Source organism: Schistocerca americana, chromosome 5, assembly GCF_021461395.2.
Source record: "Schistocerca americana isolate TAMUIC-IGC-003095 chromosome 5, iqSchAmer2.1, whole genome shotgun sequence".
NCBI lineage: Eukaryota > Metazoa > Arthropoda > Insecta > Orthoptera > Acrididae > Schistocerca > Schistocerca americana.
In genome coordinates, this window is record NC_060123.1 from 129,543,196 (window position 1) to 129,566,553 (window position 23,358).

At 52.7% G+C, this 23,358-nt stretch overlaps 1 protein-coding gene across 1 annotated transcript in view; it reads right to left on the reverse strand.

The window, feature by feature from the left end:
* Nucleotides 1–6,562, reverse strand: part of LOC124616233 (antifreeze protein Maxi-like) — a 52,610-nt gene extending 46,048 nt beyond the window's left edge. The window contains exons 1-4 of the mRNA XM_047144536.1: nucleotides 6,431–6,562; nucleotides 5,309–5,461; nucleotides 5,061–5,213; nucleotides 3,732–3,855 (exon numbers count right to left, since the gene is read on the reverse strand). Of these exons, the coding sequence (XP_047000492.1) occupies nucleotides 3,732–3,855; nucleotides 5,061–5,213; nucleotides 5,309–5,461; nucleotides 6,431–6,562 (562 nt within the window). The remainder of the gene's footprint in view (nucleotides 1–3,731; nucleotides 3,856–5,060; nucleotides 5,214–5,308; nucleotides 5,462–6,430) is intronic.
* Nucleotides 6,563–23,358: the final 16,796 nt, after the last annotated feature.

Here is a 23,358-nt window from a genome sequence, read left to right on the forward strand (position 1 = left end):
TGGCCGTTAACGTTCCGGTTACCTGCCCTGGCCGTTGACGTAAATTTCAGGCAGTGTATTTTCCTCATCGTGTTGTTGCTGTCCAGCAGCTCCGTTGTGGGCGCCAATATCTTCTACGTTGTTCCGTTGAACTCCCTGTTGTGCCCTGGTCGGATGAAATCGAAGTTATCTTGTCGGTGGGTACGCTGACTGTCGGTCGGTTGGGTTGTCGTCGGATCGTGAATCGTTGGCCCGACTGTCTGTTTCACATAAGCGAGCGTTAGTGTTTGAATTACAAAAAAAATGGCTCTGAGCACTATGGGACTCAACTGCTGAGGTCATCAGTCCCCGAGAACCTAGAACTACTTAAACCTAACTAACCTAAGGACATCACACACATCCATGCCCGAGGCAGGAGTTTGAATTACAGGCCGACCCTCGAACATCTGGGCGCCCTTGTGTGTACTGCCTTATTTTTTTGTAATTTGTTCTTCTTGTTGCTACGTGTATGGCTTGTAGCCGGTTTTGTGTTTTAAATTAGAGATGTTTTACTCTTTAGGCCTTCAGCCTAGTTTAAGGTACTGTTTCAAGTAAGCCCTTTGCCATTCTAAAAAAAACTTGTTTACTTCAGCCTAACTAAAGAACTGTTTCAAGATAAGGCTTGCCTTTTAAATTTCTGATTATGCTTGTGGTTTAAGTTATTGGCCTTCAGCCGTTTTTAAATTAATGTAGCTTTCAGCCGGTAATTAAGTCCCAAAGATTCAAGCTGTCTGTTTAAAAAAATGTTTTTGGGCTCTTATAATGTTTGGTCAAACAATAAAGTTGCATTTTCGAGTGTAACTGACAGCCCCTTATTTTGGCCCCTTTCCACTATTTATTCTATCTGTCCTGTCCTGCGGTTTTAGCAGGGCGTTTCAGTTACATTATCTTACATTCATTTAATGATGAGCGTGGGAAATAAAATTTCCTTGTCATGTCTCAAATCGAAATAGGTTGCCATGCGTCCAGCAGGCAAACTCATTCTCTCTTCCCTCCAGTCCGATTCCCCTCTCTCTGCATTGCTAACTCATTGACGACCGTCTGGTCACAATCTGTCTGATTTTTCCTCTCTCTTCCGTCTTGGCAGTTTTGTTACCCGTCTCCCTCACTCAGTCCCGCAGGGTGCTGAACTTTCACGCATTGTCTTTGTCACTGCTGTGCTCAAAAAGCAATCCCATCCAGTGAATATCTGACACCGTGTACCTACATCTCCCAGGCAACATACAGTGTGAAAATTTCCGATTTTGTGGCAGTTGGTGTGTAACCCACGAACTCCCATATCATTCTGTAACGTCATTTGGAATTAATAAGGATTCAGAAAGGTCCAATGATAGAAAGATGAATATTTCGGTAGCCGCTGGCTGCCACAGCTCGCGGAAGCCCTTGCGACACCGTTTACTCAAACCCCGCCAGGCCGGCGCCGAGTAACACACAGTCAGGTTGGCGTCTGGGACGCAACCCTTGTGTTGGTCGGTGCCAGCCTACGGACTTAGAAAAGTTTACGTTGCAGTGCAGCCGACTCCGTGGAGATAGAATTCGAGTCGCGATGTTGCAAGCAGCAACCGCTTAGAGTCGTGAATACGTGAATACCAGAGTGGGACTCAGAGAAACGCATTCAATAGTGCCGTGGGTAGAATTCCTATTTCACTGTAAATCTTGGACTTTCATTCTTACCCGAGACCCCGAGAAACATACTCCGAGTTCTGTGTTCCTGATCATCCAATAGCTTGTAGAGCATTTTCAGGTCGGAGTTCTCCAAGCTGCCCTCGCTCAACGTCCACCTACGGTCGCAGTTACCGAGGTAAGCCCTTGTCACTTACAGTGTCCTTCTTAATCCCTCTCGGGACACGACAAGGGCGGACATAAAAGTGGTGCCAGGTGTGGGGTGGATGCATTCCGAGAAATAAATAGGCGTTTTTGGACAGACGTACAAACGAGTCAGGGCACTGAATTAGGAGTAGGGATCTCGATAGCAACCGTCGACGTCACCGCAGTCATCGTGAGCGAGAGGCCCACCCTACCAGCGGGACACAGCCGCCGTCGACACCGCCGCAGCCGTGGGCGAGAGGTCCACCTAACGAGACGGTAACCACCGCCACCGTCTCGATCGCAGCCGCCGCAGCTGCCACCGCCGCCGCCGCTACCGCTGCCGCCGCCGCCGACGCCGACGCCAGCACCACCGTGGGCAAGAGGCCCACCTAACGAGACGTTAACCACCGCCACCGTCTCGATCGCAGCCGCCGCAGCTGCCGCCGCCGCCGCCGCTACCGCCGCCGCCGCCGCCGACGCCGACGCCAGCACCACCGTGGGCAAGAGGCCCACCTAACGAGACGGTAACCACCGCCACCGTCTCGATCGCAGCCGCCGCAGCTGCCGCCGCCGCCGCCGCTACCGCCGCCGCCGCCGCCGACGCCGACGCCAGCACCACCGTGGGCAAGAGGCCCACCTAACGAGACGGTAACCACCGCCACCGTCTCGATCGCAGCCGCCGCAGCTGCCGCCGCCGCCGCCGCTACCGCCGCCGCCGCCGCCGACGCCGACGCCAGCACCACCGTGGGCAAGAGGCCCACCTAACGAGACGGTAACCACCGCCACCGTCTCGATCGCAGCCGCCGCAGCTGCCGCCGCCTCCGCCGCTACCGCCGCCGCCGCCGCCGCCGACGCCGACGCCAGCACCACCGTGGGCAAGAGGCCCACCTAACGAGACGGTAACCACCGCCACCGTCTCGATCGCAGCCGCCGCAGCTGCCGCCGCCGCCGCCGCCGCCGCTACCGCCCCCGCCGCCGCCGACGCCGACGCCAGCACCACCGTGGGCAAGAGGCCCACCTAACGAGACGGTAACCACCGCCACCGTCTCGATCGCAGCCGCCGCAGCTGCCGCCGCCGCCGCCGCCGCCGCTACCGCCGCCGCCGCCGCCGACGCCGACGCCAGCACCACCGTGGGCAAGAGGCCCACCTAACGAGACGGTAACCACCGCCACCGTCTCGATCGCAGCCGCCGCAGCTGCCGCCGCCGCCGCCGCCGCCGCTACCGCCGCCGCCGCCGCCGACGCCGACGCCAGCACCACCGTGGGCAAGAGGCCCACCTAACGAGACGGTAACCACCGCCACCGTCTCGATCGCAGCCGCCGCAGCTGCCGCCGCCGCCGCCGCCGCCGCTACCGCCGCCGCCGCCGCCGACGCCGACGCCAGCACCACCGTGGGCAAGAGGCCCACCTAACGAGACGGTAACCACCCCCACCGTCTCGATCGCAGCCGCCGCAGCTGCCGCCGCCGCCGCCGCTACCGCCGCCGCCGCCGCCGACGCCGACGCCAGCACCACCGTGGGCAAGAGGCCCACCTAACGAGACGGTAACCACCGCCACCGTCTCGATCGCAGCCGCCGCAGCTGCTGCCGCCGCCGCCGCTACCGCCGCCGCCGCCGCCGACGTCGACGCCAGCACCACCGTGGGCAAGAGGCCCACCTAACGAGACGGTAACCACCGCCACCGTCTCGATCGCAGCCGCCGCAGCTACCGCCGCCGCCGCCGCTACCGCCGCCGCCGACGCCGACGCCGACGCCAGCACCACCGTGGGCAAGAGGCCCACCTAACGAGACGGTAACCACCGCCACCGTCTCGATCGCAGCCGCCGCAGCTGCCGCCGCCGCCGCCGCTACCGCCGCCGCCGCCGCCGACGCCGACGCCAGCACCACCGTGGGCAAGAGGCCCACCTAACGAGACGGTAACCACCGCCACCGTCTCGATCGCAGCCGCCGCAGCTACCGCCGCCGCCGCCGCTACCGCCGCCGCCGCCGCCGACGCCGACGCCAGCACCACCGTGGGCAAGAGGCCCACCTAACGAGACGGTAACCACCGCCACCGTCTCGATCGCAGCCGCCGCAGCTGCCGCCGCCGCCGCCGCTACCGCCGCCGCCGCCGCCGACGCCGACGCCAGCACCACCGTGGGCAAGAGGCCCACCTAACGAGACGGTAACCACCGCCACCGTCTCGATCGCAGCCGCCGCAGCTGCCGCCGCCGCCGCCGCTACCGCCGCCGCCGCCGCCGACGCCAGCACCACCGTGGGCAAGAGGCCCACCTAACGAGACGGTAACCACCGCCACCGTCTCGATCGCAGCCGCCGCAGCTGCCGCCGCCGCCGCCGCTACCGCCGCCGCCGCCGCCGACGCCGACGCCAGCACCACCGTGGGCAAGAGGCCCACCTAACGAGACGGTAACCACCGCCACCGTCTCGACCGCAGCCGCCGCAGCTACCGCCGCCGCCGCCGCTACCGCCGACGCCGACGCCGACGCCGACGCCAGCACCACCGTGGGCAAGAGGCCCACCTAACGAGACGGTAACCACCGCCACCGTCTCGATCGCAGCCGCCGCAGCTGCCGCCGCCGCCGCCGCTACCGCCGCCGCCGCCGCCGACGCCGACGCCAGCACCACCGTGGGCAAGAGGCCCACCTAACGAGACGGTAACCACCGCCACCGTCTCGATCGCAGCCGCCGCAGCTGCCGCCGCCGCCGCCGCTACCGCCGCCGCCGCCGCCGACGCCGACGCCAGCACCACCGTGGGCAAGAGGCCCACCTAACGAGACGGTAACCACCGCCACCGTCTCGATCGCAGCCGCCGCAGCTGCCGCCGCCGCCGCCGCTACCGCCGCCGCCGCCGCCGACGCCGACGCCAGCACCACCGTGGGCAAGAGGCCCACCTAACGAGACGGTAACCACCGCCACCGTCTCGATCGCAGCCGCCGCAGCTGCCGCCGCCGCCGCCGCTACCGCCGCCGCCGCCGCCGACGCCGACGCCAGCACCACCGTGGGCAAGAGGCCCACCTAACGAGACGGTAACCACCGCCACCGTCTCGATCGCAACCGCCGCAGCTGCCGCCGCCGCCGCCGCTACCGCCGCCGCCGCCGCCGACGCCGACGCCAGCACCACCGTGGGCAAGAGGCCCACCTAACGAGACGGTAACCACCGCCACCGTCTCGATCGCAGCCGCCGCAGCTGCCGCCGCCGCCGCCGCTACCGCCGCCGCCGCCGCCGACGCCGACGCCAGCACCACCGTGGGCAAGAGGCCCACCTAACGAGACGGTAACCACCGCCACCGTCTCGATCGCAGCCGCCGCAGCTACCGCCGCCGCCGCCGCTACCGCCGCCGCCGCCGCCGACGCCGACGCCAGCACCACCGTGGGCAAGAGGCCCACCTAACGAGACGGTAACCACCGCCACCGTCTCGATCGCAGCCGCCGCAGCTGCCGCCGCCGCCGCCGCTACCGCCGCCGCCGCCGCCGACGCCGACGCCAGCACCACCGTGGGCAAGAGGCCCACCTAACGAGACGGTAACCACCGCCACCGTCTCGATCGCAGCCGCCGCAGCTACCGCCGCCGCCGCCGCTACCGCCGCCGCCGCCGCCGACGCCGACGCCAGCACCACCGTGGGCAAGAGGCCCACCTAACGAGACGGTAACCACCGCCACCGTCTCGATCGCAGCCGCCGCAGCTGCCGCCGCCGCCGCCGCTACCGCCGCCGCCGCCGCCGACGCCGACGCCAGCACCATCGTGGGCAAGAGGCCCACCTTACGAGACGGTAACCACCGCCACCGTCTCGATCGCAGCCGCCGCAGCTACCGCCGCCGCCGCCGCTACCGCCGCCGACGCCGCCGACGCCGACGCCAGCACCACCGTGGGCAAGAGGCCCACCTAACGAGACGGTAACCACCGCCACCGTCTCGATCGCAGCCGCCGCAGCTGCCGCCGCCGCCGCCGCTACCGCCGCCGCCGCCGCCGACGCCGACGCCAGCACCACCGTGGGCAAGAGGCCCACCTAACGAGACGGTAACCACCGCCACCGTCTCGATCGCAGCCGCCGCAGCTGCCGCCGCCGCCGCCGCTACCGCCGCCGCCGCCGCCGACGCCGACGCCAGCACCACCGTGGGCAAGAGGCCCACCTAACGAGACGGTAACCACCGCCACCGTCTCGATCGCAGCCGCCGCAGCTGCCGCCGCCGCCGCCGCTACCGCCGCCGCCGCCGCCGACGCCGACGCCAGCACCACCGTGGGCAAGAGGCCCACCTAACGAGACGGTAACCACCGCCACCGTCTCGATCGCAGCCGCCGCAGCTGCCGCCGCCGCCGCCGCTACCGCCGCCGCCGCCGCCGACGCCGACGCCAGCACCACCGTGGGCAAGAGGCCCACCTAACGAGACGGTAACCACCGCCACCGTCTCGATCGCAGCCGCCGCAGCTGCCGCCGCCGCCGCCGCTACCGCCGCCGCCGACGCCGACGCCGACGCCAGCACCACCGTGGGCAAGAGGCCCACCTAACGAGACGGTAACCACCGCCACCGTCTCGATCGCAGCCGCCGCAGCTGCCGCCGCCGCCGCCGCCGCCGCTACCGCCGCCGCCACCGCCGACGCCGACGCCAGCACCACCGTGGGCAAGAGGCCCACCTAACGAGACGGTAACCACCGCCACCGTCTCGATCGCAGCCGCCGCAGCTACCGCCGCCGCCGCCGCTACCGCCGCCGCCGCCGCCGACGCCGACGCCAGCATCACCGTGGGCAAGAGGCCCACCTAACGAGACGGTAACCACCGCCACCGTCTCGATCGCAGCCGCCGCAGCTGCCGCCGCCGCCGCCGCTACCGCCGCCGCCGCCGCCGACGCCGACGCCAGCACCACCGTGGGCAAGAGGCCCACCTAACGAGACGGTAACCACCGCCACCGTCTCGATCGCAGCCGCCGCAGCTGCCGCCGCCGCCGCCGCTATCGCCGCCGCCGCCGCCGACGCCGACGCCAGCACCACCGTGGGCAAGAGGCCTACCACAGCAGCCAACGGCAGTTCTACGTCCGAGTCAGTTCCACGAAGACAACTACGAGAGGCTAGTGAACAATGGCTCCTCTTAGTGTGGCCGATAGTGTCAATCCAGACAGTAGGGATCGTCAATTCCTAACTTATAGCGAAGCAACAAAGCTTGTGCCGCGAAAATTCGACGGTGATCGCGAACAATTGTCGGAATTCATCAACAATTGTGATAATGCTTATGATCTTGTAGAGCCTAGTTGTAAAAATATATTCTTAAAATTTATTCTGGGGCAGATCACAGGGGATTTTCTCTGCCTCGTGATGGCTGGGTGTTGTGTGCTGTCCTTAGGTTAGTTAGGTTTAAGTATTTCTAAGTTCTAGGGGACTGATGACCATAGATGTTAAGTCCCATAGTGCTGAGAGCCATTTGAACCATTTTAGATCACAGGGTCTGCGCGTAGCAAACTTCTTGTTCTTGATCACACGGAAACTTGGCCCGCAGTGCGCTCGATTTTAATCGAAAATTATGAAAATAAGAGAACTTTGGATTATTATGCTTGCAAATTATTCAATAGCAGACAAGTCCGGGTGAAAGTGTGGCTCTATGGGGCGCGAGAATTGATACAATGCAATTTCATTTCAGAGAAGCAATGCAACGGGTTATGAGAGAAGAAGATCTTGCAGGGGGTAATGCATTAATAGGGAAACTAGGGCGGGCAGTCTTTATACAAGGGCTATGTGATGATAGAATAAAGACCATTGTGAGAGCGCAGGGAGAACGTGTAACCCTTGCGGAAGCAATAGATTTGTCGGCAGTTGAGGAGAGTGCCATAGCGTCTAATAAAGAAAAATTCAGAGGTCCGGAAAAACCGAAGCAAGGGCGCAAAATTAATGTGAAATGCTTCAATTGCGGTCGGGAAGGACATTTAGCAAAGAATTGTGAATTAAAGTACAGCATCAGGCAAGTGCAAAAAGCAGTTCCACGTAGGTTGCCCGTCACAGAAATAAATGCACGAGAATTTCTAGGTAATGGAACAAAGGGGACAGTGTCCACCTCCAGTACGGTGCAGTCAATGTAACCTAACGGGGAACACGCCACCGTATACAAATTCAAAGCCCGGGACATGCTTCACCTGTCACCGATCGGGACATTACGCTCGAGATTGTACGGAGAGTCGCTGGGCGAACATTAGGAGAAAGACCAAACAAGGAAAGGAAAGCAAGGCGTAATGGCGCAGTCGCATTACGTCGCATCTGGGATAGTACGGACCGCGGGCTGCACTAGCAAAAATGATTTCATTGAATTAAGATGCACAGATTCTATTAAACCCCAAGTGAAGCTATTAATTGACAGTGGGGCCCATGTGAGTTTAATGAAGGGGACAGCCATGCAACCAGAAAAATACTGGGAGCCCAAGGGAGCTGTCACCATCCGTAGTATTGCGAACGAAGAGATACGAACAGAAGTAAAAATGAGTATAGTGCTGCACACGCCGCAGGGCGCCAGATGCAGGCAAGAATTTCAAGTAATAGGGACCAATATTGATTTACCGTTGCCGGCCGAAGTGGCCGTGCGGTTAAAGGCGCTGCAGTCTGGAACCGCAAGACCGCTACGGTCGCAGGTTCGAATCCTGCCTCGGGCATGGATGTTTGTGATGTCCTTAGGTTAGTTAGGTTTAACTAGTTCTAAGTTCTAGGGGACTAATGACCTCAGCAATTGAGTCCCATAGTGCTCAGAGCCATTTGAACCATTTTTGATTTACCGTTCGAGGGATTGTTAGGCAGAGATTTCTTGGATCGGCGTCGTGTGATAATTGATTATGCTAATCGGCGAGTAAGAATATGGAACGAATGGGTGCAGTTGCAAGAAGCCAGCGAGTACACAGAGGTAGCAAAGATAGGGTCAACACCGCCATCGCAGACGGAGAGTGGAGTTTTACAGAAAGGGAAACACATCAGCCAGATAAAGGCGAGTCGGACGCGAGATAAGAGTCCCCGACACAGGGCACCGTATAAGTCATCAGGCCGAGAGATAACCGGAGGGCGAAAGAACGACCACGGAGTAGGGGAAGAGGAAGGATCTGCGACTGAGATAACCGAAAAAGGTGTCACAGAAAAGATCTCGATGACATGTAAGTGAACGGGACCAGCGAAACCGACGCCACACGAGCAAACCATCGTCCAACCGAAAAGGAGAGATAATGATGTACTGACAGGACGACCGGGGAAAGCGTCATCTCCGAAGAACATAGAAATGAAGATAGGCCCTCGAGAAGAACGATTCATTAAAGTACGGCTAACGAGAGTCAAGGGGACTGAAGCAGTCGTTCCCAGGCAAGAAATTCGACCAGGTGTTTTTATCCCCGATGCCTTAGTAACAGTCAGGAACGGGACATGTATTACCAGTGTAATTAACACCCGTGAGGAAGAGATACGGCTACCCGTGCCCGAGGTGCTGGCAGAACCGGTACCTCCCCCAGAGCCATGCAAAGTCAGACAAATAAAAACGAGTAAAAAACCCGTCGATAAGTCCCGGAGGAGCCTCATATTGGAGAACATGCGCATAGGTCACCTTAACGACGACGAGAAACGATCTATAGAAGAACTGTGCGTCGCATATAACGACGTGTTTCATTTACCTGGGAATCAGCTGACACATGCGACTGTAGTAAAGCACCAAATACCGTAAGTACCAGAAGCCGAAGGGACGATCATAAATCAAAGACCGTACAGGATACCTCATGCACAGCAGCGTGCGTTACAGCAGGAAATTGACATCATGCTGAAGGATGGGATAATATCACCGAGTAAGAGTGCTTGGAATTTCCCTTTATTATTCTTGAAGAAGAAACCAGACGCGAGTGGACAGCAGAAATGGCGAGTGGTGGCCGACTACCGCAAACTGAATGAGATTTCACTCAACATGGCATATCGTCTGCCTCGGATAGATGAGATGGCTGGTTCAAATGGCTCTGAGCACTATGGGACTTAACTTCTGTGGTCATCAGTCCCCTAGAACTTAGAACTACTTAAACCTAACTAACCTAAGGGCATCACACACATCCATGCCCCAGGCAGGATTCGAACCTGCGACCGTAGCAGTCCCGCGGTTCCGGACTAGATGAGATACTCGACAGCTTAGAGAAGGCAAAATACTTTTCGACGCTAGATCTAGTTAAAGGCTATTATCAAGTTTTAATAGATGAGAAGGACAGAGAGAAAACCGTGTTCAGCACGCCGACGGGACATTTTGAGTATAACAAAATGGCGATGGGATTGAAAGCAGCTCCGTCAACATTCCAAAGATTGATGAATACGATACTGACCGGAATACAAGGTAATCAAGTTTTTGTCTATTTAGACGACATAGTCGTGGTTGGGACATCACTCGAGGAACACAATGCCCGCTTAGAGGCAGTATTCGACCGGTTGAGACAAAATACGTTAAAACTGCAGGTTGACAAGTGCGAATTCTTACGAAAGGAAGTAACGTTCCTGGGGCATGTATTAACAGCGCAGGGACTTCAGCCAGACCCCTCTAAAGTGGAAGCTATCCGAAACTATCCTCAACCACGGACGACGACACAATTAAAAGCGTATCTGGGACTAATTGGGTACTACCGACGTTTTTTAAGCAACTTTAGGAAGGTAGCCAAGCCACTGTATGAGCTGTTGAAGAAGGGAGTCCCATATAACTGGGGTACGAAACAAGAAGAAGCATTTCAGGAATTGAAAGAAAAGTTGATTCAACCACCAATATTGCAATACCCGGATTTTGAGAAAGAATTTATCGTGACCACTGATGCTAGCCAGTATGCTATAGGCTCTGTTTTAAGCCAAGGACCAGTAGGAAACGATTTACCAGTTGCCTACGTCTGGCCGGCCGGAGTGGCCGAGCGGTTAAAGGCGCTACAGTCTGGAACCGCACGACTGCTACGGTCGCAGGTTCGAATCCTGCCTCGGGCATGGATGTGTGTGATGTCCTTAGGTTAGTTAGGTTTAAGTAGTTCTAAGTTCTAGGGGACTTATGACCACAGCAGTTGAGTCCCATAGTGCTCAGAGCCATTTTTTCGCTTACATCTCCAGAACGCTCAATAAAGCGGAACAAAATTACAGTACTGTGGAGCGAGAGTTACTTGCAATTGTATGGGCCGTGAAGTATTTTCGTCCTTATCTGCTTGGACGACCATTCAAAATTCTCACAGACCATAAGCCACTTACGTGGCTAAGCAGTATTTCCGACCCGTCGTCTCGACTTATGAAATTTCGACTCAAACTTGAAGAATACGACTACCACATCTTATACAAAGAAGGGAAGCATAATAAGGTAGCCGACACCTTATCGCGTATCCGAAACGCGCAAGAAATTAGTCGGGACGTGGAGGCAGCCGCACACAGTCCGACCGGGAGTGAGACAGATAGCGCTGTGGACACAGGCCGCACAGCTGATGCAGTCACCAGGGCCGAACAAGATGCGGCACAGCTGACAAGCAGAGACAACATTACGAGTTCACAGAAAGCGGAACCAGCGGAAAGATTACCCGGGAGGCAGCAAGACGCCACACTCAGCAGCGAGGAGAAGCTGGCAATTCTTAAACAAATGCATGTGTCGCCTATCGGAGGTCACCGGGGAATGGGGAGAACGTACGAGCAAATAAAGCAGTATTGTAGCTGGCCAGGCGTGAAGGCGGATATTGAAAAGTTCATCCGTGAGTGTGAAAGCTGTCAGAAGAATAAAATTACACAAGCCAAGACCAAGCAACCATTAGAATTAACCCCGACCCCAGAATTTATCTTCGAGAGATGTAACGTAGATTTGGTAGGACCTCTGCCGACCTCTAATGCTGGAAACAAGTATATCGTAACCTTTCAAGATTCACTAACAAAATTTGTAGTAGCTGAACCGATAGAACGGCAAGACGCCGATACGGACGCGCGGAAGTTAGTTGAAAGTATCATTTTGAAGTTCGGCATTCCAACCGCACTGTTAAGCGATATGGGTAGCTATTTTCTGAGTGACACCATGAAGCGGGTGTGCAAGCTGTTAAAAATTGAAAAGATTCAGACCACGAGTTATCACCCCCAGACCAACGGCGCGCTCGAACGAACGCACCGAACACTAACAGAAATGCTCCGACATTACGTGCCCACAGATCAGCGAGATTGGGACACATGGGTACAATTCGCCACATTCGTTTATAATTCGGCCCCCCATAGTGCAACAGGGTACACGCCATTTGAATTGTTCTTTGTCAGAAAATGTAACCTACCGGGGCTTCTGCAAAGAAAACCGGCGAATGTCGTATACAACTACGACGATTATGCTTTAGAAGTACGCCAGAGATTACAGATGCTACATCAAGAGGCCAGAGCCGCAACGCAGGAAAGTAGGGAGAGAAACAAGGTTCAGTACGACCGGACGCAGAATCCGAAAAGCTTGAAGGTGAATGATCGTGTACTGTTGTATGATGAAAGCGTGAGACGTGGTAGATCGTGTAAATTAGACAGTCAGTGGAGAAGGCCGTACACCGTAGTTGATGTGGACGGACCCAACGTAGTGATTAGAATAAAAGACCAAAAATGTACAAAGGTGCACGCCAATAGACTGAAGGAGTTTTTTTAATTGCAGATGGCCCGAATGCGACTATTGGAAACGATGCTAGTCACCGGGATTATGGTGGCCATAGAAGCCGCGACAACGGAGACACCGAAGGACGTTCGGTTACAACGGTTCCAGTCAGCACCAGGGCTGTACTACGATAACCAAGGAACGATTAGCCTATATAGTACCACATGGCGAATAGTTAGTTATACACTCCTGGAAATGGAAAAAAGAACACATTGACACCGGTGTGTCAGACCCACCATACTTGCTCCGGACACTGCGAGAGGGCTGTACAAGCAATGATCACACGCACGGCACAGCGGACACACCAGGAACCGCGGTGTTGGCCGTCGAATGGCGCTAGCTGCGCAGCATTTGTGCACCGCCGCTGTCAGTGTCAGCCAGTTTGCCGTGGCATACGGAGCTCCATCGCAGTCTTTAACACTGGTAGCATGCCGCGACAGCGTGGACGTGAACCGTATGTGCAGTTGACGGACTTTGAGCGAGGGCGTATAGTGGGCATGCGGGAGGCCGGGTGGACGTACCGCCGAATTGCTCAACACGTGGGGCGTGAGGTCTCCACAGTACATCGATGTTGTCGCCAGTGGTCGGCGGAAGGTGCACGTGCCCGTCGACCTGGGACCGGACCGCAGTGACGCACGGATGCACGCCAAGACCGTAGGATCCTACGCAGTGCCGTAGGAGACCGCACCGCCACTTCCCAGCAAATTAGGGACACTGTTGCTCCTGGGGTATCGGCGAGGACCATTCGCAACCGTCTCCATGAAGCAGGGCTACGGTCCCGCACACCGTTAGGCCGTCTTCCGCTCACGCCCCAACATCGTGCAGCCCGCCTTCAGTGGTGTCGCGACAGGCGTGAATGGAGGGACGAATGGAGACGTGTCGTCTTCAGCGATGAGAGTCGCTTCTGCCTTGGTGCCAATGATGGTCGTATGCGTGTTTGGCGCCGTGCAGGTGAGCGCCACAATCAGGACTGCATACGACTGAGGCACACAGGGCCAACACCCGGCATCATGGTGTGGGGAGCGATCTCCTACACTGGCCGTACACCACTGGTGATCGTCGAGGGGACACTGAATAGTGCACGGTACATCCAAACCGTCATCGAACCCATCGTTCTACCATTCCTAGACCGGCAAGGGAACTTGCTGTTCCAACAGGACAATGCACGTCCGCATGTATCCCGTGCCACCCAACGTGCTCTAGAAGGTGTAAGTCAACTACCCTGGCCAGCAAGATCTCCGGATCTGTCCCCCATTAAGCATGTTTGGGACTGGATGAAGCGTCGTCTCACGCGGTCTGCACGTCCAGCACGAACGCTGGTCCAACTGAGGCGCCAGGTGGAAATGGCATGGCAAGCCGTTCCACAGGACTACATCCAGCATCTCTACGATCGTCTCCATGGGAGAATAGCAGCCTGCATTGCTGCGAAAGGTGGATATACACTGTACTAGTGCCGACATTGTGCATGCTCTGTTGCCTGTGTCTATGTGCCTGTGGTTCTGTCAGTGTGATCATGTGATGTATCTGACCCCAGGAATGTGTCAATAAAGTTTCCCCTTCCTGGGACAATGAATTCACGGTGTTCTTATTTCAATTTCCAGGAGTGTAGTCCTCTGCTGTTGTCATTATTTAGTAGTGAAGTATTACAATGTTTTTACATTTATCAGTTTTCAAGTATCTCACTTTTTTTTCGTATCATCACTCCTCTGACTAGTTACATGTCACCCACCATGATTTCCTCTCCTGCGCCAACCTTTTCGCCTCTGAGCAGCACTTGCAACCTACGACCTCAGTTCTTTGCCGGATTTATCCCTGTCCCTGTCTTCCTCTACAGTTTTTGTCCTCTACACCTCCCTCTAGTACCACGGAAGTTCTTCCCTGATGTCTTATCACATGTTCTACGACAGTGTCCCTTCTTCTTGTCAATGTTTTCGATATATTCCTTTCCTCAACGATTCTACAGAGAACCCGCTCATTCCTTATCTTATCAGTCCACCTAATTTTCAACATTCCTCTGTAGTGCCATATCACAACTGCTTCGATTCTCTTCTATTCCTGTCTTCCCACAGTCAATGTTTCACTGCCATATAATATTTTGCTCCAAACGTACATTCTCAGAAATTTCTTCCTCGTATTATGACCTATGTCTGATATCAGTACATTTCTCTTGGCCAGGAATGCCCTTATTGATAGTGCTATTCTGATTTTTTTATCTCCTCCTTGCTCCGTCCGTCATTTTGCTGCCGAGGTAGCAGAATTTCTTAACATCATCTACTTCGTGATCAACAGTCCTGATGTTAACTTTCTTGCTGTTCTCGTTTCTGCTACTTTTCATTACTTTCGTCTTTCTTCTATTTACTCTCAAGCTATCTTCTGTACTGATTAGATTGTTCCAGTCAACACGTCCAGTAATTCTTCATCAATTTCAGTGGAGATAGCAATGCCGTCAATGAATCTTATCATTGATGTCTTTCATCTTGAATTTCAATCCCACTCTTCAACATTTCTTTTATTTCCGTCATTGCTTCTTCTATGTACAGACTGAACAGCAGGGGTGAAAGACTATATCCCTGTCTTCCACACGTTCTAATCCAAGTTCTTTGTTCTTGGTATTCCACTCGTATTGTTTCCTCTTGGTACTTGCACATATTGTATAATATCCGTCGTTCCTTATAGCTTACCCCTATTTTCCTCAGAATTTCGAACATCGCGCACCATTTTACTTCGTCGAACACTTTTTCCACAATGGTAAATCCTATGAACGTATTTGAATTAACAACCACAAAAGGGGTTCTATAAAACGACAAGCTATGTTTAACGCAGGACACTTTTCAGTTGCCTGCCTGAGTGTCAGCCCACATGGATGCTATTGTGGGCTAACCGCCAGCTAAGTAATGACGCCGGCCGGATTGGCCGTGCGGTTCTAGGCGCTACAGTCTGGAACCGAGCAACCGCAACGGTCGCAGGTTCCAATCCTGCCTCGGGCATGGATGTGTATGATGTCCTTAGGTTAGTTAGGTTTAATTAGTTCTAAGTTCTAGGCGATTGAGGACCTCAGAAGTGAAGTCGCATAGTGCTCAGAGTCATTTGAACCAAGTAATGACGGCCATTCATTGGCTGACCATACCTGCTCTCAATGACAAACTTGACACGGTTCGTGAATTCATGGATTTTCGAGTAAGACGGGTACATTAAATGAAAAGACTAACACCAAAACTGACTTATTCAAATTGTGGAGGAAACGAACGAAAAAAATATGATTCGTCTCACTTACGGACTGACATAGCCAGAGTACGCACAATGCTACTGCTAACTGAAATACTGATAAAGATCATTGCACATTTTGATTTTAAATTGTCACATTGTCAAACTTGTGAGAGTTTATTGTTATTAAAGTTCTTAAATTAAGAGCATAAGTTCCCAATTTTTTCGGCAAATGCTTTTAAAATTGTGGATTTTTCTGAATTACTGCCTTGCAAGTTAAGCTAAAGCGATGGAGTAAGCACCAATGTAAAGCCGCGCGGGATTAGCCTAGCGGTCTGAGGGCGCTGCGGTCATGGACAGTGCGGCTGATCCCGGCGGAGGTTCGAGTCCTCCCTCGGGCATGGGTGTGTGTGTGTGTTTGTGCTTAGGATAATTTAGGTTAAGTAGTGTGTAAGCTTAGGGACTGATGACCTTTGCAGTTAAGTCCCATAAGATTTCACACACATCTGAACATTTTTTTGAACCAATGTAAACTTATTATTATTATTATTATTTGCGTCGAGATCCTGTAGGAGCACGCAAAGCATTCTGTCTCAATTGAGTATTCTTTCGGACTTCATTCTTGACCTGTCTCGAACTTCTATTGGATTGATTCGTGCTTTCCTCTAGGTCAAGGTTGACTTGTGTGATCAGTGATATTGTTGACTTGTGTGATTCATGGTACTGACAACTTGATCCCTTCCATGTGTGTCAGAATTCTGTTGGTAAGTTTTGTTGGTGGTAGCCTGCTGATTTGCCCACAGAACTTCAGCTTTCTTTTTTTGACATCTGCAGCTGGGTTTGACATCTTCTCTGTGGTATTGCTAGAATGTAGTATCCCGCTTCTCTTAGCTATATCAGTTTTTATATATTTTGTTGCTATTACAGACCTAGCGATCTGCGTTACGTTAAAAGTGGTGGTGACAGAAATTTTTCTTTTGAGCAGAGAGGGACGAGCAGGAGGAAGTATGAAACTATTAACCCCCGCTGAAGGCAATCCTGAGTCCGCGCCTGGAGTCATTCTGTTTCGCGTGCATTAAGAGAGGTCACTTACGTAACTACCAATAGTTGTTACAAGGGCGCATGAAGGCTATTCAAGGGTACTCCATCCGCTGGAATATTCTCATCATGACCTCACTCCTGTCCGTGTATCACATATGAGGTAACAATGTTACTTATAAGAATAAGAATTTACCAATGCTTCTGTAAAGTTTGTTTCGGAATAGACAAAGAAAAGTGTATCACTTTGATATGATTTGATGTTGTGGTTCATTGATGACCATATCACAAACGAATTTTCAGACGAATTTTTAAGAACATGACTCATGCGGCAACAAATACCACGACTGCATTTGACTTACCAATGTTGACAAAATATAAAGCAGAAAACTCACTAAATCTGTTTACGTAATTACGACAGAAAGTTGTAACTTAAGGAACATATGTGAAATATAAGAGTCTATACTGTATTAAAACGTGGGCATGATCGGTCTCTGCATTCATTGTCTACGAAATGTAAATTGCAAGCACTTCAGCAGACAAAAATCCCACTGTCACAGCTTTGGCATACAGAAGGACCAAGCGATTTACAAATGGTTCAAATGGCTCTGAGCACTATGGGACTTAACATCTATGGTCATCAGTCTCCTAAAACTTAGAACTACTTAAATCTAACTAACCTAAGGACAACACACAACACCCAGTCATCACGAGGCAGAGAAAACCCCTGACCCCGCCGGGAATCGAACCTGGGAACCCGGGCGCGGGAAGCGAGAACGCTACCGCACGACCACGAGCTGCGAACAGCGATTTACAACATTTTAACATCTGCAGATGCGAATGATGGACTTTTGGCTTCAGTGTGGAAACAGATAGCATTTTTCTTATCCATGGACTATCATTTCCTAGGCTGAAGGGGCAATTGCATGGAGGAGATGCAGCGAGGATTTCGAGTATCCTTAAATCTGGCCTGATAAATGGCCGCGTGTTGAAGGTACAAGACGCAGATTCCATCAGCTGCACGTGTCGCTTTATAAGCAACAGCAACCCTAGTGTTCGTGGCCTTCAGTCTGAAGACTGGTTCGACGCTACACTCCACCCATGTCTATCTTGTGCAAGTCCCTTCATCTCTTCTGCAGAGCCTACAGCTACCGCAACTTACATCCATTTGAACCTGCTTACTGTAGTCAAGCCTACACCTCCCACAGCAGTTTTTACATCGACGCTTCGCTCCATTATCAGACTGGCTATTCCTAGCCTCATGATGTGTGCTATCAATGGATCACTTCTTTTGCTCATAAATCGTCTTCCCGATTCGAACAGTATCTATTCTAGAGCTATCCGATCCACCCATCTAATCTTCAGCATAAGTCGATGTACAAAGCAACTTAATAAATGCTGTAAGTAGGCTGTTTAGGTTTTTATGTTGGTGACGCCACGTAGTGCTCTGTACGAAAATCACTGACTGCGCTGTGTGCATTCTGTGGCTGGTTGGACTCATTGTTGTAATATTCGCTGGTGTAGCGTTGGATGTGAACAGCACGTAGCGTTGGGCAGTTGGAGGTGAGCCACCAGCAGTGGTGGATGTAGAGAGAGAGGTCCCAGAGTTTTGAGAGGTTACTATGAGCGGACGATCTGGACGTGTTTTCGTCAGAAAAAGGAAATTTTATAAGACTGGATGTCATTAACTGACTTTTGAACACTATAATCGTAAATACAGTGTTTGTTCTCTATCAAAAACTTTCATTTGCTAACTATCTCTATCAGTAGTTAATGCCTTCAGTAGTTAGAATCTTTTATTTAGTGAGGTGGTTCGAGTGACGAAGATTTATGTGAGGTAAGTGATTCATGAAAGGTGTAGGTGATTGTTAGTCAGGGCCATTCTTTTGTAGGGATTATTGAAAGTCAGATTGCGTTGCGCTAAAATGTTGTGTGTCAGTTTAGTGATGATCAGAATAAGTAAAGAGAGAACTGTCTGAGTACGTTCAGTTTTGCTCAGCTGTTTCGGTATCAAATAACGTAGAATTTTACCAGCACAGTCATTGTTTACATTCAAAGGGGAAGGTTCAATGCCATCAACAAGTCAACATTTCATCCGAGGTAAAGTATTTGAAGTCATTTCGCGAACTGCGGTGTCCTTCCTAGAAACTCACAGTCCTCCAGCTCAAGAACGCAGAAAATACTTCATTTCCATTGCATTTCCGCACAAGATCGTGAACCGCAAGTAATTGATTCCGGTCCAAACGGAAGTAGTTGATGAACTGCTCGTCAGAAAACTCTTGACGTCAAAATGGATTTGCCATGAGTATTCCTTTTGAAACGACCTGTCGGATTATAACTGTGTGCCAGACCGAGAGTCGAACTCGGGACCTTTGCCTTTCGCGGGCAAGTGCTCTACCAACAGAGCAATCCAAGCATGGCACACGGGCCCTCCTCCCGGCTGTATTTCCGCCAGTACCGGGTCTCCTACCTTTCAAACTTCACAGATGCTCTTCTGCAAACCTGGCTATAATAGCACCCTGGAAGAAAGGATATTTCAGAGACATGGCTTAGCCACAGCCTGAGGCATGTTTCCAGAATGAAATTTTCACTCTGCAGCGGAGTGTGCGCTGATATGAAATTTCATGTCAGATGAACACTATGTGTCGGACCGATACTCGAACAGAGGACACTTGCCCGCCAAAGGCAAAGGTCCCTAGTTCGACTGCAGTAGAGGACCACTGCGGGTACAAGCCCAAATCGCTGACATTAGCATCAACATTCTTTGAATTGATTTAATCAGCACCAGCATCCGCAGAATTTTCGAAGTCAGTAACAAATGCTAGGGAAATTGTAGTTTTTATATTTTTACACATCAGCATTAAACGAATTCTGACATCATCACATCCAGACAATTGCACCATGGCCTTGATATCATCATCTCCACTCCACATGAGCGTCGTTATTTGCTGCCTGTAAATTATCCATAAGCCATGATACTCGGAGATTTGTTATTGTTGTTACAGACGAGTACTGTCAGGTGTTCTGCGACATACTATTGCCTCAGCAGCAGCAGCCAGTGTCCACAGAACGTCTTCCCGATCTGTTGGACCTGCTCCCATTCGACTATGCAGCAGCGCAGCTGTGGCAACAACCGTCCGCAGGCCAACAAGCCCCTGATCCAGTACTGGCAGAATTGCTGGACGAGAGCACACTGGTGTTCCGTGGTGTACTGTCGCCTCAGCAGCACAACATGCCTTCCTGACCTACTGGATCTGCTGTCACTTATCTATTCAACCCCCATTTTTTATTACATATTCGTGTAGTACCGTAAAGAAATATGAATGTTTATCGCTTACCCAGCGATTTCAAGCCTTCAAAAAGCTATTCATTCATGCAGATCTTTCCGGACAAAAGTCCTCAAATTGATCGAAGTGGCGTGCACCTGTATTGCAAGGGAGATCGCTGGCACAGATTAAAATATGCCATTGTAACTCCATTGTAACTGAACATATTTATAAGATTTTCAATAAAGAAAGGTCGCCTGTTCAAAGTCATGACGTAGAGCGAAATAAGTTAAATGGATCACTTATAATGAACCTAATTTATTTGTTGATGTAGGGTATACATTACAATCTGAGGTCAACGTTACTCATAAAAAATAGAATTTGTTGCAAAAACTGTACAGTAAGGAAAAGCTAGGTTTAAACCAAAAATCTTGAAATCTTAACTATCCGCAAATGCTAATACAGGGTTAAACTTGGCGGTGCAGCACCGTTAAACTAATTATTAAAGAAAACTCATCTCAAGGAAGATAGATATATCAAACCAGATTATACCCCAATTGTTTATGATCAATTGGAACTACGAGCTGTAACAACGAAGACTGCTAGTGGATGTCACCAACCGCGTTCCCCTGGACGTGGCAAAAATCTGACAGGCAAAATAATGCTGCGCAGCCTAGTGGAAGGTGGAATTCTACGCGGTCCGTCACTAGATCCTTGTCCGGGGCCGACGAGAAATATGGGCTCCACAACGAACCTGCCAAGTCAAACTAATCGGCTTGTCCGCCATACTTCGGGAACGCTCGTCTCCGCGCAGAGCAAGGGGGAAATCAGTACGTCAGTGAAATGGTGCCCACTGAACGTTTTAATTTTGCCTTGTGCTACTGGGACTCTGCATGCATTTAAACGTGCAGTTAAGGCTTATTAAAGTGCTCTGAAATAACTACTAGCTGGACGACTGCTGGCTCTCGTAAGACCAGCAGCGTTATGTGGTGTGACGCACACGCAGCGGCCTGTCTTACTCGGTGGCCTCGATCATCGTCCACGTGCGTTTCTGAGTCCCGCGAGAGGACGGCTTAAGCGTGGCGCGAGTTGTGTGGCCCACGAGGGCGGCGAACTTTTTCTGAACTCCTGGAACGGACGGCCGGCCGGTCGGGCAGCCGCCGTCGCCGCGCGGACCGCCTAATGAAAACGGATGGCCGCGCCGCGTAATTTCGGAACCGCAAATTACGAATTATAAATCCCGGCCGCTGTAAGCGAGCGCAGCCCAGTTAACGGTGTATTTATGACGCGTCCAATTAGCCGTGATAAATCCCCAGGCGTTTCCTCGGAGATAAGGTTATCTGTGCGCAGCGATGGGGAGGCCGGCGGCCGCTACGGAAGTCGGCCGAATATAACGGAAAAGGGGGTGCCGTGGGTGGGGGCGAGAAATAGGATCGCGTGATTCGTAGAGACGCACGCGATGAAGTAGGCGTGGCGGGTAGTGGCCGGCCGTAGTCTGCCGTCAGCTGCGTGGCCCCCTGCAGCCGGGGCTGTCGGCTCAGTGTCGTCTGCAGCGACTCTGACACGTCACTGGCTTTTGAAGTGGCAACTGCAGGCAGGATTACAATGGATAAACTTTTACTTATTGCACTAGTACAGTGCAATACGAAGAATACACGAGTAAATTCGTACATTACTGGCCATTAAAATTGCTACACCAAGAAGAAATGCAGATGATAAACGGGTATTCATATATTATACTAGAACTGACATGTGATTACATTTTCACGCAATTTAGGTGCATAGATCCTGAGAAATCAGTACCCAGAACAACCACCTCTGGCCTTAATAACGGCCTTGATACGCCTGGGCATTGAGTCAAACAGAGCTTGGATGGCGTGTACAGGTACAGCTGCCCATCCAGCTTCAACACGATACCACAGTTCATCAAGAGTAGTGACTGGCGTATTGTGACGAGCCAGTTGCTCGGCAACCATTGACTAGACGTTTTCAATTCGTGAGAGATCTGGAGAATGTTCTGGCCAGGGCAGCAGTCGAACATTTTCTGTATCGAGAACAGCCGGCACAGGACCTGTAACATGCGGTCGTGCATCATCCTGCTGAAATGTAGGATTTCGCAGGGATCGAATGAAGGATAGAGCCACGGGTCGTAACACACCTGAAATGTAACGTCCACTATTCAAAGTGCCGTCAATGCGAACAAGAGGTGATCGACACGTGTAACCAATGGCACGCCATACCATCACGCAGGGTGATACGCCAGTATGGCAATGACGAATACACGCTTCCAATGTGCGTTCACCGCGATGTCGCCAAGTACGGGTTCGAGCATCATGATGCTGTAAACAGAACCCGGATTCATCCGAAAAAATGACGTTTTCCCTTTCGTGCACCCAGGTTCGTTGTTGAGTACACCATCGCAGGCGCTCCTGTCTGTGATGCAGCGTCAAGGGTAATCGCAGCCATGGCCTCCGAGCTGATGGTCCATGCTGCTGCAAACGTCGTCGAAGTGTTCGTGCAGATGGCTGATGCCTTGCAAACGTCCCCATCTGTTGACTCAGGGATCGAGACGTGACTGCACGATCCGTTACAGCCATGCAGATAAGATGCCTGTCATCTCGACTGCTAGTGATACGAGGCCGTTGGGATCCAACACGACGTTCCGTATTACCCTCCTGAACCCACCGACTCCATATTCTGCTAACAGTCATTGGATCTCGACCAACGCGAGCAGCAATGTCGCGATACGATAAACCGCAATCGCGATGGCTACAATCCGACCTCTGAAAAGCTAATCATTTGCATATCACAGCATCTTCTCCCTGTCGTTTAAATTTCGCGTCTGTAGCACGTAATCGTCGTGGTGCAGCAATGTTAATGGCCAGTAGTGTAGTTGATTTGGGAGTATACAGCAAGCGGAATTGTACTACACAGAGAAACCTGTTTTAACACTATGCCATAATTCGAAAATCACAGTGTTTGCTGAGTGGTGGCGTGCTAGAAGTTTGCGACAGAGGAAAGAAATGCAAAATGTACTGGACACAGCAACAGTCGAAAACCCTTGTATCGGTGAAGATGAAGATGGCATGGACAGTACACAGTCATAGTCTCTTTTTTTCAGTCATCAGTCTTCTGACTGATTCGACGAAGCCCGCCACAAATTCCTCTCCTGCGCCAGCCCCTTCATCTCAGAGTGGCATTTGCAACCTACGTACTCCGTTATTTGCTGGATGTATTCCAGTCTCTGTCGTCCTCTACAGTTTTTGGCCTTTACAGCTCCCTCTATTGCCATGAAAGTTATTCTATGATGTCTTAACAGATGTCCTACTATCCTGTCTCTTCTTCTTGTAAGTTACTTCCATATACTCCTTTCGTCAGCGATTCTCCGTAGATCCCCCTCATTCCTCA